Source organism: Gambusia affinis, linkage group LG24, assembly GCF_019740435.1.
Source record: "Gambusia affinis linkage group LG24, SWU_Gaff_1.0, whole genome shotgun sequence".
In the NCBI taxonomy this organism is placed as follows: Eukaryota; Metazoa; Chordata; class Actinopteri; order Cyprinodontiformes; family Poeciliidae; genus Gambusia; species Gambusia affinis.
In genome coordinates, this window is record NC_057891.1 from 4,504,047 (window position 1) to 4,522,464 (window position 18,418).

At 38.4% G+C, this 18,418-nt stretch overlaps 3 protein-coding genes and 1 long non-coding RNA gene across 8 annotated transcripts in view; 3 read left to right on the plus strand and 1 right to left on the minus strand.

The window, feature by feature from the left end:
- The window catches only part of nbeal1 (neurobeachin-like 1), a 36,781-nt gene extending 32,179 nt beyond the window's left edge, over positions 1 to 4,602 (plus strand). For both annotated transcript variants that reach the window (XM_044110039.1, XM_044110040.1), the window contains 4 exons: positions 82 to 243; positions 330 to 478; positions 1,384 to 1,519; positions 2,250 to 4,602. In XM_044110039.1, the coding sequence (XP_043965974.1) occupies positions 82 to 243; positions 330 to 478; positions 1,384 to 1,519; positions 2,250 to 2,351 (549 nt within the window). In that variant the 3' untranslated portion in view covers positions 2,352 to 4,602. The remainder of the gene's footprint in view (positions 1 to 81; positions 244 to 329; positions 479 to 1,383; positions 1,520 to 2,249) is intronic.
- An 11-nt stretch (positions 4,603 to 4,613) lies between these two features.
- Positions 4,614 to 8,550, minus strand: LOC122827275. 4 transcript variants are annotated; one of them, XM_044110043.1, is made up of 8 exons: positions 8,447 to 8,550; positions 8,296 to 8,333; positions 7,725 to 7,937; positions 7,456 to 7,563; positions 6,371 to 7,413; positions 5,573 to 5,710; positions 4,945 to 5,056; positions 4,614 to 4,823 (listed from the first exon to the last, which is right to left on the minus strand). In XM_044110043.1, exons 2-8 carry the CDS (start codon positions 8,330 to 8,332, stop codon positions 4,750 to 4,752), a joined length of 1,725 nt encoding a protein of 574 aa, XP_043965978.1. In that variant the 5' UTR covers position 8,333; positions 8,447 to 8,550; the 3' UTR covers positions 4,614 to 4,749. The 4 variants fall into 4 exon arrangements, with proteins under 4 accessions (XP_043965978.1, XP_043965977.1, XP_043965979.1 ...); XM_044110042.1 differs by having other exon boundaries at positions 6,371 to 7,287; positions 7,330 to 7,563; XM_044110044.1 differs by having other exon boundaries at positions 6,371 to 6,673; positions 6,791 to 7,563.
- LOC122827277 lies at positions 4,747 to 8,827 on the plus strand. The gene is made up of 5 exons (XR_006370012.1): positions 4,747 to 4,835; positions 5,337 to 5,394; positions 7,765 to 7,942; positions 8,434 to 8,490; positions 8,611 to 8,827. It is a non-coding gene; the product is annotated as an uncharacterized LOC122827277 (long non-coding RNA).
- A 2,369-nt stretch (positions 8,828 to 11,196) lies between these two features.
- Positions 11,197 to 17,210, plus strand: LOC122827209 (adrenodoxin-like). The gene is made up of 4 exons (XM_044109890.1): positions 11,197 to 11,778; positions 15,269 to 15,393; positions 15,475 to 15,604; positions 16,677 to 17,210. Exons 1-4 carry the CDS (start codon positions 11,645 to 11,647, stop codon positions 16,783 to 16,785), a joined length of 498 nt encoding a protein of 165 aa, XP_043965825.1. The 5' UTR covers positions 11,197 to 11,644; the 3' UTR covers positions 16,786 to 17,210.
- The last annotated feature ends 1,208 nt before the right edge of the window (positions 17,211 to 18,418 follow it).

Sequence of the window (18,418 nt, forward strand, 5' to 3'; positions counted from 1 at the left end):
TTCTACAGACATGTGCTATATATCTGTAGAAGCATGATACTTCCACCTTACCTCAGGTTACCTCAGTTCCTCTTCCTGCAGGACGGTACGGTGATCATCCACACCGTGCGTCGAGGTCAGTACATGCGCTGCCTGCGGCCGCCGTGCGACAGCTCCCTGCCGCTATCCATCCTCCACCTGGCCGTGTCCTGGGAGGGTCACCTGCTGGTCCACACCTGCCTGGAGGGCAAAGCCACACTCAAAGTAAATCCATGCTTATACACATATAAAGCAGAGCTTTAGAGCTGCATGAATCTGAGCTATCATGTGTGTTTGCTGCTTTTTCTCAGGATAAAAACACGCTTCATCTTTACTCCGTGAACGGGAAGCACCTCTGCAGCGAGCGGCTGAAGGAGCAGGTGACGGATATGTGTGTTTCAGGGGAGTATGTGATCATCGGCAGTGAGCAGGGATACCTGTCCATCCGGGATCTCTACAGGTAAGCTACACAGCTGCTGGATTCTGGTAAGACCTCTGTCTCTGACAACTATTTCAAGTATTAAAACTCCTCCATGTTACAACCGCAAACTTTATTTTGTTTGGATTTAAGTGGCAAATTAGGTCATAAATGCAAATGGTTTATTGTGGCATTTCCTGGTTTGTAATAGTTCTGGGTTTTTCATTGTGGTTAAAGTTTTATTTTGTTGTGACTATTTGTCTAATTTAATTAGTTTTTATTAGTATTAATTAAATATGCTTTAGTTTCAGTTTAGTTTTATTAGTTGTACTAAAGACTGGACAATAAATTAATAACTATTTATTGCCATAAATACATAATCAGTATCAATAGATATGCAGCTAATAGAATATTCAATATATAGATTATTAACTGAGCCTCAAAGCATTCTGGGAAATGTAGGCACAGGAAAAGCTTTAGCTGCTCAAGGTTGGTGGCTCTTTGGTTACTTAGCAACTCACTCACTCTGTGGTTACCTAGCAACAGCCTGTTGAGGAAGTGGCACAGCAGCAGTTTAAGGTTTCTCCTCAAAACTGCTTAAAAATAAAGAAACAGCAGCAAGGAGTCAATAATGTATTTTAGATATTTAAAGCAGAAACCTAATCAATAATTCTTGATATTGACTGATATGAAATGCTTGTATTGTGTGTATATAGTAGTAGTTTTAGTTCTTTCATACTTCAGTAAATTTTTAGGAGCAGATTAAATCTCTAATTTCAACATGTTTTAATTAGTTTTATAAGTGTACAATATTGTTCTGGTTAGTTATAGTTTTCCCCATTAATTAACATTTTTATTTACATAAATTAATGAAAATATTTTCTCGGTTTCAGTTATTTGGTTGTTTTTAGCTAACTGTGCTAACCTCGACCGTTTCTGCTGCGCAGCCTGTCTCTCTGCTCGGAGCCCATGGCCATGCGGCTTCCCGTCCGCAGCGTCTCCGTCACCAAGGAGCAGAGCCACGTCCTGGTGGGCCTGGATGACGGCAAGCTGATCATCGTAGGCGTGGGCAAGCCGGCGGAGGTAAAGAACTCTCTGAGGAACTACATCGCTCAGAGCCTGGAGGGCTCGCCGCTCATGGCCTCGCCGCTGCTGGCGCCACTCCGAGCTCGCTCGCCAACGCGGCTGCTCCACCAGCGGGACCAGCTGGTGTTCAGCCCCACCTCCAGCCTGCAGAGACCCTAGCATGTTGCAGCTCTTTTCTAATTTTATTTCCCACCACCCCCCATGTTATTACTATAGATAAAACACACACACCCGCTCACGCCTCCACACACTCGCCTCTCCTCCTCAGGGACGGTTGTCACCCGCTGTTGCGAAATCACTGCACTCACTGACGTCTGAGCCACACGGATCAAATCAAAACAACTTTTTTTGTTCTTATCTCATTCAGTTTTTCTAGTGGTTGACTCCAGTTGGACATTAACAGATATGCTGTGAAACTCCTGCAAACTAAAGCCATAAGACAAAGAAAACTAATAAGGATAATCTTGTGCCAAAATTGCATAAATGTCAATCATTGCACCTTCTCACTTTCCCTCATTTTTGTTTGACCAGATTGACTCACTGAAGTGAATCAAGCCTTGATTGTTTTTTTTAATTACCTCACAAGTCAATCAAGCTCCTATCATGAATCACATCCCTCCTTTTTTCCCTTTCCCTCCTTCTTTTATTTCTTTTGACTTCACACCTTTCTCCCCTGCCTCCTCTTTACTCCCTCCTTCCTCCTTCCTCCTTCCTCCACTCTTCCCAGATGCGATCGAACCAGATCACACGAAAGCTGTGGGGCTCCAGCAAGAGGCTGACTCAGATCTCGACGGAGACGGAGTACAACCCGCAGCAGGAGAGCAACTGATCCCAGACCAACCACACACTCCCGCCTCCCCTTCACACCCGGTTCTTATTCATTTTTATAAATCCCCTTAAGTTCCTCCATTACTCTCCCCAAGTTTAAACAGGTGCTTGATTCATAAAAACTTGCATCTCCATCTTTATTTTTATATTTTTTTTGTTTGTTTTCCTGCTTTGAACCATCAAGGCGCGGGCGCTGTGGTACACTACTTATTCCCTCTTCATTCCTCATTATTTTAAACAATCAAACTAGTCTGTGTGTCTGTGTGTGTGTGTGCATGAGAAGCATTGTTTTAAAATCTAGTTTCAAGTGACCTTTATTTTTTGAGTCTGACATGTGAGTCGGTTTGTCGGCTGAGATTTGCCGCCACGCAGCCTTATGCAGTAAGGCTAAACTCTATGCCTTCTTCTGTGCTTTTGTATACAGAAGCATTTGTTGGCACATCTGGAAAGTTGTATGGGGGAAAAAATGATCATTTATTGCAGTAGCAAATTCACACCCAGCTGATTTGACCAGATGTTCAACATTTTCTGGTATTTCAAAAATCCATCAAATAAAATTAAGAATCCGTGAAGCCATTAAATTTAAAATGTTTTTTTTTTGTCCTGAATTGTACTTCCTGTTCTTTTTCTCATATTTATTCTTTGTTTCACAGCCAAAAGCTGTTGCAGAAAAGATTGAAGTTATGCTCATCCAGCCAAAGTCCCTGTAAAGTTGATCAAAATCCACGTTTATAGCATTTTTTTTTTTTACCTCTTTTACCTTCCTGCATTTCCAGTTGTTACTTTTGGGGAAGATGTGGGCAAATTTGAGTGAAACTAAAGATTTTTCTGCTAGACTGACAATTTTTCTTCCTGAAGATTTTGTCAAAATAAGGATGAATATGTCACCAGATCAGCACCAAATTAAAAAATAATCAAATTTAATGTTGGGTTTTGCTCTGAAAATTTGCTGCAGCAATAAAAGATGTAAGTTTTTCTGCACATCTTAACCAGGGATGCCAGTAAAAATGGTCAGCACTGTAAAAACATACAATTCTGTCGAGGCATACTTTAATTAACACTGAGATGAATCAGCGTTGAGGTTTCGTTTTGTCACTAAACACTACATTATTCTTCTGACGATTTAAGAGGAAAAAAACCGGCCGAATGTTTTCGAGTTACTTGAATTTGCGTTTATTTATGAGTAGCATTTGTTTATGTCTGATTTATTCTCCTGGCATATTTCTTTTTAATTCCTCTAACTTGCTGCAGAAGAAAGAGAAGAAAGGGCTTTATGAGATGTCAGTGTTAGCAGCAATACGGCTCCTTCGTTGCGTGCCTGTCGATATCTTCTTCTTCCTGTCTCTGATTCCAGTCTTCCTTCTGCTCTAACCGGGACGGCGTCTCACTAATCTGCTACAGAGCGTCCTCTGATATTTTCATATCTGTTTCTCATCATGACTGATAATTGGTGAAGTTTTCTTTTTGCAGGGTATCAAGTGTGGTTTGCATGCCTTGTTAAAGTATGAGTGAGTTATTTACTCTGCAGAATGAAGCAGCTACGGATGACATTGCTATTTTTGCACCGTATTTTTGTTTTCTTTCCCTGTAATTTGTATTTACTACTTTATTTAAACGTCACAGTTCGGGGGAGTGCAGACACCAAGCTGCGTCCTCCTTGAGATTTCTGTGAAAGGTGCTTAAATTGTTTTCTGAATGCTTTTTTTTTTTTTTACTATTATTTTTATCATTCTCGCCACTGTTTGAGCTGCTCCACGACTGCAACAAACGGAGTGCCTTCAAGCCAGTCGTGTCAACAATAGAGCTAGATCCGCCATGAAGCCATTTTATCCCTGAAACTTTTCGACTTTACGCAGCATTCCACGTGTCCAACCTCAGCAGTCTCAACGGGAAGCAATGATATTGGACTTAAATAATAATCAGAAATACTATTTTGTGTCTTAGCTGCATCCTCTGTGAGTGTCACCTAAATGGATGTGTGTATATCTGTGATTATTTATGAATACAGTATATATATAAATATATATAATGTACAGCATGATTTTTATTTCAGCGTCTTTTAAATGTCCTTTTTGCACTTTCTCGGTACTAAAAATTGTTTTACCTTGGCTCCCTAATCTGTACAAACTGCTTTGTATACACATGTGGGAAATGATCATTAAAGTCTTGTCTAAATTAAGAAGTTTTGTTTTCATTTTATGGAATTTTTTTTTTTTTTTTGCTACATTAAACAATAAAGCTGAAAAATAAAATGAAACAAACATTTATTTGTGTCATGCTTGGTTTTATTTAAAGAGATTCAATCATGATGCGGTAAGTAGCTCGATCTGAGGAGTGCAGCAGATTTGGAGAAACTTTCGCTGTAGGAGAGACATCTGACATCACTTCCTGTTTGATTTTTACGCAGTGACTGGGTACGAGCAGAGAGACGCCCTCTTCAGTTCACAATCCGCCACGCTCCACCAGCTCTCATCTGAAAACACGAGTAAGGACACAAAACAGAAAGTGATCAAATATGAATCAGATTTTTATTCTATTTAAGATTCATTCAGTTTTTTTCCTGGTGAAGTTCTGTTCTGTTGTGTGTTTCGTACCGATCTTGAACATCTCAACACAGGCGGGTTTGTCGGCGTGAATGTTGGGGTGTCCCGGCATCCAGTCGCTGTAGCTCCATTTTGACCCGTCGACCCACGAGGCCTGCTGGTTCTGAGGCGCCAAGCAAACATTTTACAGCCTCATTAACGTTAGAAGTCAAAAGTTTGAACATTTTCTTAGATATATGTGAATTGATATCTTTGATATCAGTAATAAGTCATTTTGGTGAATGTTGTCTACGATGTTTGCAGACAACATTCACCAAACATTCTCTGTGTTTTCGATTATCGTCCCCAGATTACGATTGTTGCCTGCTGATGCATAAATGTAAAAAGCTTAAGTTTGGAGCTCCAATCATCCACTAATGCTTTTACATTTTGACATTTCCCAGCAACAGGAAAGTGTGCAACTCTTCCAAATAAAGGTCCAAGGGTCAATGTTTCACCAAGGTAAGAATAACACGATATATTCTGTTGATAAGATATCTGATGACATTCTCCTTGGCCTCCTTTTGCTGCCACACTCAGCTTACGTCATCAGTCCTTGAATAAAAAGGTTTTGTAGATAGATTCCTTCAATAGAGAGGGAGATTTCTGACTCATCTTCCAGTTTGTGAAAATAACTTGCCTTGACTATGCCTCCCAACCAGGTCAACACAGGGTTATTCCCGCCTCCTTTGGTCACCAGGGAAACCAGACGGGAATGGAGGTCTCTGTTTGTTATAGAGGCGAGGTCGGCATCGGGGGCCAGATTTCTGCAAAAGGCCTGTGGAGAGGAGAGAATGGAAATGTTTCAGATTTGAAAGGAAATATCGTTTCAAGCAACATTTAACAACTGGGGTTTTATGATTCCAGTGAGGAGTTATGCAGAACTTAATTATAAAGTTCTGATTACTGCCAAACTAGTAAAGTCAATAAATCTCTTATACAGGGCCTGGCTCACAACATGAAGTAGCTAAATTATTTGAAACTGTGTCTTGAGCTAAAGAAACTGAAGAACAAATGAGAAACGGAGATGTCTGAAAAGGGTTATAAAGCCAATTCAAAGGCTGGAACCACAGAGCCATTATCCAAAGATGGGGAAACAATTGGAACGGTGATTTTAGCAGCAAAATTATTCCCAAGAGTGCATTGACAACTCTTCCAGGGGGGGGAGTGAATGATGTAAGACACTAATTGCTAATTATGGATGTCATCGTTTAGGTTTAAGATGTAATTAATTTCTCAAATTTTACCACCTTGGTTTGGATGTTTTTTTTAACCTTAATAAATTAAATAGTCATTTGATTCTACTTTCAGGTTATCTTTCTTTGATTTTAAAATTTGTTTGATCTGAAACATTTAAGTGTCATTAAACAAATCAACAGAGACAGAAAAAATCTGTAAGGTAGCAAATACTGTTCCACAGTGCTGTAAGCAGACTTACCTGGGCATCTTTGTAGGACAACATATTGGGGTTGAACTCGTAGCACTTTCCACTGATCATCTCCCCGTTACAGGCCATTTTGTGGGTCTGGACTCTAGTTGCCTGCCTGAAAGCAACTGGAAGCTGCATATTTTGCTGAGGTTCTTCAATTAGGTTGGACATTTCTGGTTCAGTTCCCTGTCTGAAACCAACTGGGATGGACATCTTTGGCTCGGTTCCCTGTCTAAAGCCAACTGGGATGGACATCTTTGGTTCGGTTCCCTGTCTGAAACCAACTGGGATGGACATCTTTGGTTCGGTTCCCTGTCTGAAACCAACTGGGATGGACATCTTTGGTTCAGTTTCTAGTCTGAAAGCAACTGGAAGCTGGATATTTTGCTGAGGTTCCTCAATTAGGTTGGACATTTCTGGTTCGGTTCCCTGTCTAAAGCCAACTGGGATGGACATCTTTGGTTCGGTTCCCTGTCTGAAACCAACTGGGATGGACATCTTTGGTTCGGTTCCCTGTCTGAAACCAACTGGGATGGACATCTTTGGTTCGGTTCCCTGTCTGAAACCAACTGGCATGGACAACTTTGGTTCAGTTTCTAGTCTGAAAGCAACTGGAAGCTGGATATTTTGCTGAGGTTCCTCAATTAGGTTGGACATTTCTGGTTCGGTTCCCTGTCTAAAGCCAACTGGGATGGACATCTTTGGCTGGGTTCCCTGTCTAAAGCCAACTGGGATGGACATCTTTGGCTCGGTTCCCTGTCTAAAGCCAACTGGGATGGACATCTTTGGTTCAGTTCCCTGTCTGAAACCAACTGGCATTGACCACTTTGGTTCAGTTTGTAGTCTGAAAGCAACTGGAAGCTGGATATTTTGCTGAGGTTCCTCAATTAGGTTGGACATTTCTGGTTCAGTTCCCTGTCTAAAGCCAACTGGGATGGACATCTTTGGCTGGGTTCCCTGTCTAAAACCAACTGGGATGGACATCTTTGGCTGGGTTCCCTGTCTAAAACCAACTGGGATGGACATCTTTGGTTCGGTTCCCTGTCTGAAACCAACTGGGATGGACATCTTTGGTTCGGTTCCCTGTCTGAAACCAGCTGGGATGGACATTCTGGACTGAGTTTCAGGAACATCAACAGTTGAGGGTTTCTCCACTCGAACCCAGCCTCCTGCTCTTCTCTGGGCTGGAACATCGACAGGGACTGAGAAAAGAAGGCATTGCTGATTTAAGCAATGCTGAAAACATTGAAGACTAGTATTGTTTTACGAGACTTAGAGGTATCTGTTATAGCTGCATTTATAATAGGCTGGTCCATCACAAATATATATTTTTGGTAGGGCTTGATGTTGTATCTGTACCCACCAACTCTCCTTTCCATCTCACTGATGTGTTCCTTAACAAGCCCAGTTTTCAGGTCAACAAGGAACTTCCTGGTCGGCTCCGTTCCTTGTCTGAATCCATCAGGAACACGTTCAGGGAACCCGGCGTGTTCAACGCTCCGTTTAAAGCCAACTGGGTGACGGTCAGACGAAGACATTCGCTGTCCTGGAGCTGCGATTGGACGAGCTTGGAGACCTTTAGTGGGTTATAGAAGGAAACATTTGGATGAATGCCTGATTATTTTAACAAAACTCTTAATTTGACATTAAATTAAGACTTTTTCCAGCTGTTACATCAGTAACCTGCAACTGTACCTTCCTGATATGAATGCGTCATTTATGTAATCTATAATAAATCAATAATGGTCAAAGTTCAGCCATTGCTTTGCCACAGTCATGTTGGTATGGCAATAAATCACAATATTGAGATAAATTAATAGAAAGCAAAAATATCTTGTATTATTTAAAAAATTACCAATTTGACCCACTATATTGAATAAATGTACAGTAACTAAAAAGCTAAAAATGGCCACAGTGAGAAATGAAGCTCTTACCTGACAGGGTCAGGAACAGCAGCACAAACTTTAACATCCTGTAACAGAAACAGTAACTTTTAAGGTTCTTTGTGTGCCTGACAAACACATTTTATCACCATTAATCAGCTTATTGATCACTGTTTGCTCTCTTTAAAGATTCTGCGCTTACCTGAGGCTGCAGTGATGAACTGTGAGCACCCAGCGAAAGAAAAGGTTGGCTTTTATAATGTCCTAGGCATTGTCATAAATTCCTCTATTATTACAGTACATAGGATTACTGATTAATACCGGTGTGATTGAAGCTTACTGATATTTGTTGGACTTTGCTTTCAGCCTCATAACCTGATAAAGGTGATTGAACAGTAAACGGAGCCAAGATAAACGCCCTCAGTTCCTGATCCGTGAGTTAAATGGTATTAAAGTCAAGTTTTCCCCTTACAGCAGGCGGTCATGCTGGAAACATATTTTTTTTTGTCTTTGAAAGATGGGAAAGTTGAATGGCACACCGGTTCATGTAAGCTCAATCAATATTTGCAAACTGGGTCGCAGCATGAAATTACAGAAAACAGCAGCAGAGAACACTAAAGATTATTTAGATTTATCATTTAAATATAATCCCAATTAACCAATTCATGGATTTTTAATAACAACTTAGTAAAAAAGTTGATAATTGGTAATAGAGTGTGGTTTAGTGTCAGTATAAATCCTGCTCTTCTGACGTTTGTTCGAGAACAAACATTATTGATAAAGGTTATAAACAAATCAGAGATAAGATGAGGTTCAGAGCAGGATCAGGCTGTCAAGGCAAGCTATACAAAATCAGTATTATTCAGCAAGATGCATGTGGTAACTCTGGAGGAGCTGCAGAATTCCAGAGCTCAGGTGTGAGAATCAATTACCTGGACAGCTGGTAGGTCTCTATGACCTGAAAGAAACAATACGTTGCTGCAAAACGTAATGTTTAGGGGTAAACATGGTGCTGAACAAAGTGAAATGTGTTCATTGTAGCATCATGCTGTAGGAATGAGGGGTCAAAGGTGTCAGATTTAATGTTTTCTATGGATTGAACTGAGAGCAAATGATTCAAGGTCATTCAGTAATAAAACCTCAAAAATACAACTGAGTTCATAATTGTGTAGTTTGGTTTTGATTTATTATAAAATACCAGCAACATACATTACAATCTGCAGTGTGTAACTTTTAAAAAAATGTCTCTTTTTTTACATATTAGTTGAAACTCGAGGGGCCAAATCTGGCCCATCAGAGCTTTTTATGTGGTCGTCTCGACAATAAGTCCTTCCAGTTTTTCACAAATCTACAAAATTCACACAAAATCAACAAACCTCCAAATTTGTCTCCTATTTTAATGCAAATTTTCACAAAATTGGTCTCAGCCTTACTTGATTAGTCATAGTCTGTAATCGATGCGGCAAGCAATAAAAAACATCCTAAAATTTCTTTACAGACATTTATAAATCGGCACCAGAAAATCTGTTATTTTGATAGTGAAAATCACTAAAACAATCACAAAATCTTGGAGAAACGGCTGTTTAATTATATTTTAGCAATTTAATCAATATATTCTGGCACAACCGGCACTTTAAGAGCACCCAAATTTTGGACATGACCCAAAATGAAAATGAGTCTGACAGTAAATGTTACAGACTGCAGCTTCAAAAGTCTGGAGTTGTAATATGACAAAAAATATAAAGGGTATGAACATTTTTGCATCCTTATCCTTATGATGCTTTTGCTCGGTTTGCTGTATTTACATTAAGTTAAATTACAAATAATATAATGAATTATGTTAATCAATTACGTCGTAGCCATTCAGAAATTCCCTGACATTTAACTCACTCCTGGTCGGGGCAGATGCCAATAACAAGTTATGTCCTCATTTCAAAAGTTCAAGGTTACCTATAAGATGTGACGTCTGTGTTTGCGCCCCATAACCAATTCCTATTGGCTGGCAGACGAAAGGGAGGGGCCCTTAAATAGGATGTTTGGTTCGACTTTAACTTTCTGGTTTGGCTGTTCCCAAAGATGCTTCCCAGCTGTTTAAATACTTGAAAACCTGGCAACATGCTTGCACTGATGAATAATGTCAGTCCCAGTTGGCACGTTAGTTGGTGACATTAGTAAATATGATCTAAACCCCGGATTGCAAAACGTGTGCATACTAGTAATGAGGCGTTGATGGTTATCTGTTGGAAGGATAAAGTTATCAAACATCAGCAGGAAGCAGCCCGATCTTGCTTTCAAAATTAAAGTGAAATAAAAGGACATTTTTAATAAAATCCAAACTAGTTTGTTTGTATGTGTTTGCTATTTTACTTCATTTGGAAAGCATACAATTATAACAGCAAATAGACTAAGGCCGCCAAATTAATTGTTAAAGTTTTTAGTCGGCTTTTAACAGACATTGAAAAGTTTCGGTTTCTTAGGTCCGCCATATTGTGAGTGGCAAGGTCTCTGAAATAAATTATATTCTTGTAGACATGTTATTTCTTCAGAAAGAAGTATTATTTATAGTAAATCTGTAATTTGTTGTGTGCAAAATATTATTTTGTATTATTAATTGTGATTTCAGACCAAATTTTTGTGAATGATTCACAAATGATTAAATGTGGGTGTATTTTAACCTCAAACACACTGCTAGCGTGACAGAAAAAAAGACTACACACTTCGCAAAATGGATTCCAATGTGAATATAATGTGAAAATAATAAATATTAAAATTACTGGGGAAGTTTTGGCACAAATTTGGTTAATGACCAAATAATAAGGCAAATGAGTTAGAAAAGAGGCCATGGATAAATATTAAGACTTTAGTGTTAGTCACCGACGAAATACAACTTTATTCTACAATTTATAGCAAATCAACTATAATCCCAGATGCAGGAACCGCAATTCGCAGGCGTGTTTAAAAATAGTGCCTGTCACAATATGGCGGCGACGGTGACGGCCGGCGCTGTTTCCTTGTTGTTTTTTGAAGGGGAACTAGCTGCGGAAACCTTTAGCAACTGTAAATTGACTGCATAACCCAGAGCGCTGTGTGATTACAGTAGATAGCGTCTGCTTACTTTGACTTTTTACCACTAACCCAGGCATTGCTGTCCGACAGGTTAATCAGCTAATTGATTTTGAGTCTGATACAGCCAGCAGGGGCCATATGTTACGCAATGAAGACGACAGTGACAGAGTGACTTCTCGCAGCTAAAACAAGCTAGCCCGGCTGCTAGCCTAGCTTCTGCCCACACCAAACTTTGAGGTCTCATTTGCTAGTCGGTCGCCGGACAGCAGATTCCGAACCTGCCGCTGCTCGTTTATCTAAAACTTTATTTTATAGCCTCCTGTCTCCTCTTCCAATGGCTTTAGTCACGGCGGCGAGGCGGCTCGCTCAGGTTAGTTTACGGGAATATTCGCGGAGGAGCTCGGCGGTGTCGCGGGGTGCCTGGCAGCCGTCGGAGCGGAGTTTCACCACCGGAACACAGCCACTCAGGTGAGTTATTCACGTAAATATTTACTAACGGGAACGACGTTTAGAGTGACATTTGTTATCAGAAAAACGGAGGAAATGTTCCTGTATCTTTGCTGTTACGGTGTTTCACATTTTGGTGGACTCAGGCATATTAAACTCCATTGTAAGGTGAAGGAATGAAGTTGGTGTGTGATTCAGCTTAATGTGAATACGAAACATGGAGTAAATTATGTTAAAAAAAACAACAAACAAACAAAAAACTCAGCTGGTTTCTTGTGAAACTTTTAATGTGTGTGACGTCAAGTACGGGGGCACTTATGAATACTTGTCAGAACTTGACTGGTGTTTTTTTTAGATGTGTAAAGTTTGAAAAAGTCACCTTTTCAAAACTACCAGAAGTTTCCAACAGCATTCCAGAGAAATTCCTCTTAAATTTTCACTGGGAAGCTTAAATAATCCATGACCCACAGGATGATTCTGCCACTATTGTGTCTCATGCTGACGGTAGTTGGTTGGGAATGAAGTAAAGTGTCCTGCCGATTTTTCTTTTAACCACTAAAGCCTTTTTTATGGAATATGTGAAATGCATTAAAATATGCAAACCTACAAATCAATTCCTTTTTTCAATGATGAACAAAAATGCTTGATAATTTGTAACAAAAGATGAATCTGCAGCTAAAAAAATACATTCAAATTGGATCAAAAAAGGTAAACTGTTTAGACTGTTTTCTATATGTTAAATGCTAAATATATATATGTATTTTTTTAATTTTTGGCTTAATTTCTGCAGTAAATTACCTTCTTTCGAGTCCATACACAATTAATCAATAACTAAATTAGTTGATGATTATTTCAATCGATTAATCGTTTCAGTGCAACAAGATTAAAAACCTGCTGTTAAATTTTACTTGTAATCTTTTAAAATATCAAGGAAAAGTTGTAAAAATGAAATGGCAGTGGAAATCCAAAACGGCATCCTGAAAGACTGGAGTCTAAAAACTGTTTATTTAGCAGATAAGTTAAGATGCTGACTCTTCACACTGAAACAGCAAATAGTTTGGACTTTATTTGATTGGAGGCGTCCTTAGAAAGCCTCTATCTGCCACAAGTCTGCGCTGATCCAGGTTGGCCCTCATGTGAAGGTTGGAAGGCTGCGTCCACAGCTGAACTCCTCAGGGACAAACGGCGAGTTTAATTGTATAACGAGAGGCGAGAAGGCGCTCAGGGTGAAGGTTTGGCTCTCCTCAGCTGGCCGCTCTGACAACACGTCACACGGTTGTGACCATCCTGCGGATAACATGTCGAGGAATCCATGCTGCTGTCCAAAGTTGAACATTTCACTCGGCTGCACGTGTTTGGCCCGTAAAGGTCACGCAGTGCAGGGCAAAGCTGGCCTGCACTGCACTGGTAACCAGGGTTTCTGTTTTTTAAGCCGATTAGTCGGGTTCTCCCTGGTCTTGAGACTTCGAGCAAGTCATCGAGTTTAAAGTTTCAGAGGCATCTGAGGGCGTCACTCGTTCACAAATGGGATCACTTAACAGGGATTTTTAATTCACTTTACTAAAAGGATGGGAGAAAATAGGATGCTGTCGTCAAAGGCTTGTTTTTCTAAAGTTAAATTATGAAACGATATCAAAATATTTAACAAATAAATTCACAAGTTTAAATTCGTCCCAAAATATCCAAACTACGTCTGCATCTGAATTATTGTAGTGATTTATTATTCTGGCAATTAATTAGGTACATAAAAAAACTGGCATTCTGCAGACTTTTTATTTAACCACATACTTATACAATGTTAGAAATAAATGATGCAAATATGTAAATAAATTATTTTTAAAATAAGAAAATGCAATAACATCTTGATCTAGCACTGAAACTATTAATTGGATTAATCAATTATTGAAAGCATCATGAACAAATTTAGTAATTGTTAACTAGAGAATAGAAACTTTAAACGACAAAAACATTCTACATTTTGGATTTAAGAAAAAGGGAAAACAAAATATTCTTTGTCAGAAATTATCCTTAAATAGCAGTTTTTGCTTCACTTATGAAATAAAACTTCTATTAAACACTTTTTGATCTCCAATTATTGATTATCTAATCCAAAAATATTAATCAACACATCAGTCAAGCAGAAAGGTTTGAGCTTTTTACATGTTGATGTTAGAAATATTTCTGTAGCTGCAGCAGAAAATGATCAAGCATTCACTAAGAAAATGCTGTATTATTGTATTTCAGGCAAACAAATCTTCATATTTTAAAAGGAAAATAATTTTGTCATCTTTATGCATTTCTAATATTGTAAGTTGCTAAATAAAAATCTGCAGAAAGTGGCAACTTTTTCAGAATTATTATTATTATTATTTTTTAGCTGAAATGTAAAATATGTCGGTTTTTCTGCTGTTTTCTCTACTGCACTGATTATATCGGGGTTCTTTTCAGCAAATGACCAATTGACGACTAAATGAGTTGATGATTATTTCCATAATCTAAACTTTGCACAGGAGTGGATTTTTGGTGCCACCATCCTGCTTGTAAAGTTCATTTATCCACAAGTGTAACTAAAATGTCAGCTGGTTGATTCCATGCAAACTTTCTGAATCGTTTGGAGCCTGAAAACAATTTGAGATTTAAATTATTTTTATTTTTTTTGCATTTAGCTAAAATCTAAATTCAACCAAATGAATAACATTCATGCTGATGGGGAGGGAATGTACATTTCTCAGCATTCACATGTGAAAGAAACAAACCTGAGAAACTGTGTGGCGTCTCCTGCCTGTTTCTGAGCTGCGGGTCCTTCTGTTCAGATCTCCTGCTTAACTAGTTTAATGCAGTTACGTTAATTGGACTTGTTTCTGAGAAAAGCTCCTCTTTGCAGTGATTTGATGGAAGCTGGCTGCTTTCCTTGGTTGGGTTCAGTCCTTTTACTTCTTCTTGACCTCATAGCTTCTGCCAAAAATCTTCAAGGATATTAGTGTAATTTGCTTGCTGCCCTCTGCTGGCTGCAGAAGAAACTGCATGTTTGGCGACATGCTTTGTCCAAGAAAGTGTTTTAAAGGACTTGTTTGTTTTAGAACCGATTAATCTATTATTGAACTAATCGCTAATTAGTTCAATAATAGCAAATTAATATTGTGTAAAAAATCTAAAGAATGTGGAAATGATTTCCCTGATTTTAATAAAAAATAAGATAAATGTCAGCTGTCAAATTCAACACACACACAAACAGAAATGTAGATTTAAGAGGGTTTTCTTATGTTTTTATTAGAAATTTTTTCCCTCTTAATTTTGTCTTTCTTGTGTTTTTACACCATAATAAACCCTCCTTGAGTTTGTTTATCAAATAACCTTCAAAAGAGTGAGATACTTTACTGTTTGGCTCCAGAGTCTAGCAAGCATTTTGTTAGTTTAGTTAATGAGGGAAAATGTTGAAAACAAATAAAAAAAAAACACTTTATATGATGCGTTTAGATAATTACGTAAAATTTTCTTTTGTGCGTCTCAGGTCAGACAGCAAGGTGACGGTCCACTTCATCAACCGGGACGGGGAGAAGATCACCGTGAAGGCCTCGCCTGGCGACTCTCTGCTGGACGTCGTCATCAACGAAGACCTGGACTTTGACGGGTTTGGTAGGAAAACGCCACCGATGAATATTGATGATGTCACGGCGAGCAGACGGCGGGATGAAGGAGCTGGTGTCTGGGTTTCAGGAGCGTGTGAGGGAACCCTGGCCTGCTCCACGTGTCACCTGATCTTCGACGAAGAGATGTACAAGAAGCTGGGGCCGGTCACAGACGAGGAGATGGACATGTTGGACTTGGCTTACGGCCTGACCGATACGTAAGGGGAAAGTTTTATTTTATCACATTATAAAACACATTTTAGCACAAGAATCAATTATATTTCTGATGTGAATAACCTTCAGCTCAGGAAGAAATTACACCACTGAGTTTCTCTGATTTTACTTTTTCTAGGTTTATGTTTGAATAAAATGAACATTGTTCTTTTATTCTATGAACTACTGACAACATGTCTCTGAAAATCAAAGCAAAATTTTGCATTTATTTGCAGAAAAGTTACAAAAAAGATGCAGCGCTTAACAAGTTTATATTCATTTAGAAACAACAACACAAATGTTTTAACTCGGGAAGAGTTCAGAAATCAATATTTGGTGATGAAAGCATAAATTTAAATAGTGTTTATTATGGTTGTTTTTGATCTATTTTACAGACGTTTCTCTGAATTAATTATGCCGTTATTATAAAAATAGAAAAGTGAGGATTTGAAATGGAGTTTGTCTTATTTAGTAAATCAAGCAAATAAAATATTCAAATTTGATTTAAAAAGTTGTAAATTCCTGCTAAAAAACACTCATATGTAGAGTTTAAATCACAAACTGTCACATTTTTTAGTTTAGTAAGTTTCTGAGTTGCAAAAGGTGAAAATGGTCAATGTGTGAAACTATAAAATGTAGAAGTTTTTTTAATGAATTTATTTGAGTTTTGTGGCTGAAATTTTCTACTTTAGTTTGTACAGTGGCTCTGATACGTTGTTTCAGATTTAGCAAGTTTGCTGTTTTAAGAGAAAAACATCTAATTTCAATTTTTTCTTGGGTTTATTCCTTTCAGTAATAATAGCCAGATTCTTTTAAACTGTTTCCTATATGTAGTCAAGTTTAATAGGGTGAATCATTTCAGTAAAAGTTTCTGAATAAACATAATTTCACCTTTTGTTAAAGGTTGGTTAGAAGAAGACAAACACATTTTCTGTCATTGTAAGAAAATGAGAAATTTTGGACAATAAAACAGGAAGTGGGTGTAAATCCTGCTCCAAATCTAACATTTGGTGAAATGTGGAAGCTGCTGTTCTACCAGCTGAAGTTGAATATTGTGTATTTATTGCTCTGCTGCAGATCTCGTCTGGGTTGCCAGATCTGCCTGACCAAGTCTCTGGAGGGCATGGTGGCCAGAGTCCCAGAGAGCGTCGCAGACATCCGGCAAACCAAAGACGGCTCCGTTTAGACCGGGACGCGACGCCAACAACGGTGGGTGGAGATCAGCCTCGCCGCGGACTGCTGCACAACCGTCGTCCAGTTTGTTTTTTGTTTTGTTTGTATAAAACTGTTTTCTAGAGTAAAATGCGAACTGTAACCAGAGATTTTACAGAAACTTATCTCTAGTATAAAATCAACTGTATTTATGAGTTATAAACTGCTGTCTAGTTTAGTTTTAATGTCTTATAATCTGGTGTAATGAATTGAATCACCAAGAAATGCTCCTCAAACCAAACTTTGTCACATTTGCAGGAGAAAATACAAAGTCAACATAAGAAATGTATCACATAATATTAAATTAGTCATAAATGGATCTATTTTATCAGACTGTACAGGACTAGAACACACCATGTATAAAACCTGAAATAAAAAAATCACCTTTCTAACAAGCAGTTTCTGAATCAGAGTTTTCCTTTTAATTTAACGTTTTAACTCTGCTTAGTTTTAAAACTGTGACAGTATTAAATGTTTATTGTCTTATTAAAAAAAGAAAATGGATTATTTGCATCTTTTATTTCTAATATTGTACAAAAAGGTTTAAATGAAAAATATTCCAAATGTGATTTTTATTTTTATTTACTTAAACACTTTTAATGTCATTTTGTTGTGAAAATGAAAAACTAATTTTCACTAAAAAACTGAGAAATGGTTGAAATCTGTATTAGTTTCTTTGTTAAACTTGAGTTTGTGATCTTCAGTCGTAACGAGCTGCAGGCTGCAGAGCTCTGCTTTAATCAGTCTAACTAACCTTCATCACTGCCGAAGACTCCGGAAACTCTCCCGTTTGTAGAAACGTGACTCTGCTCGGCTCGTCGGGCTTTAACTGTTCCCTCTGAGGTCGAGGCCCAGAGAAAGTATTTCTGCGTAAAGATGAAGAAACGAAGCTTCAGTCTGCCGGTGGATTTACGGCCGAGCTGAACGAGAGTCGCCGAAGAGAATCTGTAAAGTGTTTGGTGTGAAGTGTGAAGAGGAAGAGAAGTGAAGAAGTGAAGCTCTCCAAGCAGCCAGCAGTCCTCTGATCAAACCATCAACACTTTTCCTCGCCTCATTTCTTCCCTCGGCATGTTTTTCACAAAATTTTGCAAAGTGTAAAAATGTGGTGATTTTTTAATGACAAATTTACGAGGAAAGCATTTATTTATTAAGAAGATCCAGAAGCCACAGGTCCGAGCTGAGCTGATGAATCAACATTTACTGCTCAACATGTTCAGAACAACAACGGAGGAGATCTGGAGCAATTTACTCCACATTTCACTTCATCTGCAGAAACACTTTTTATTCTTCACTTGGAAACTTTTGATTCGTCCTCACATGTTGGGAACTTTTATGATCATTGGAACTAAAAGGAAAATATTTATTTTCTATCCAGTGTTCAGTTTGAAATCAGCAAAAATAAAATCTCACCGAGTTTAGTTTCTAGAGTTTCTTAGTGCTCTTAAATAAGACAAAATAATTTACAAGAAACTTTTCAGCAAATTATAGGAGCTTCTTTAAAGTCACTGCCTTCCTGCTGAATGTCTCCATCTAGTGGTCAGCAGCTGCAACGTCTTAAAATAAGAGTAAAAACATCAAAATGTTTTCTAAAACGGGCACATTCAGGC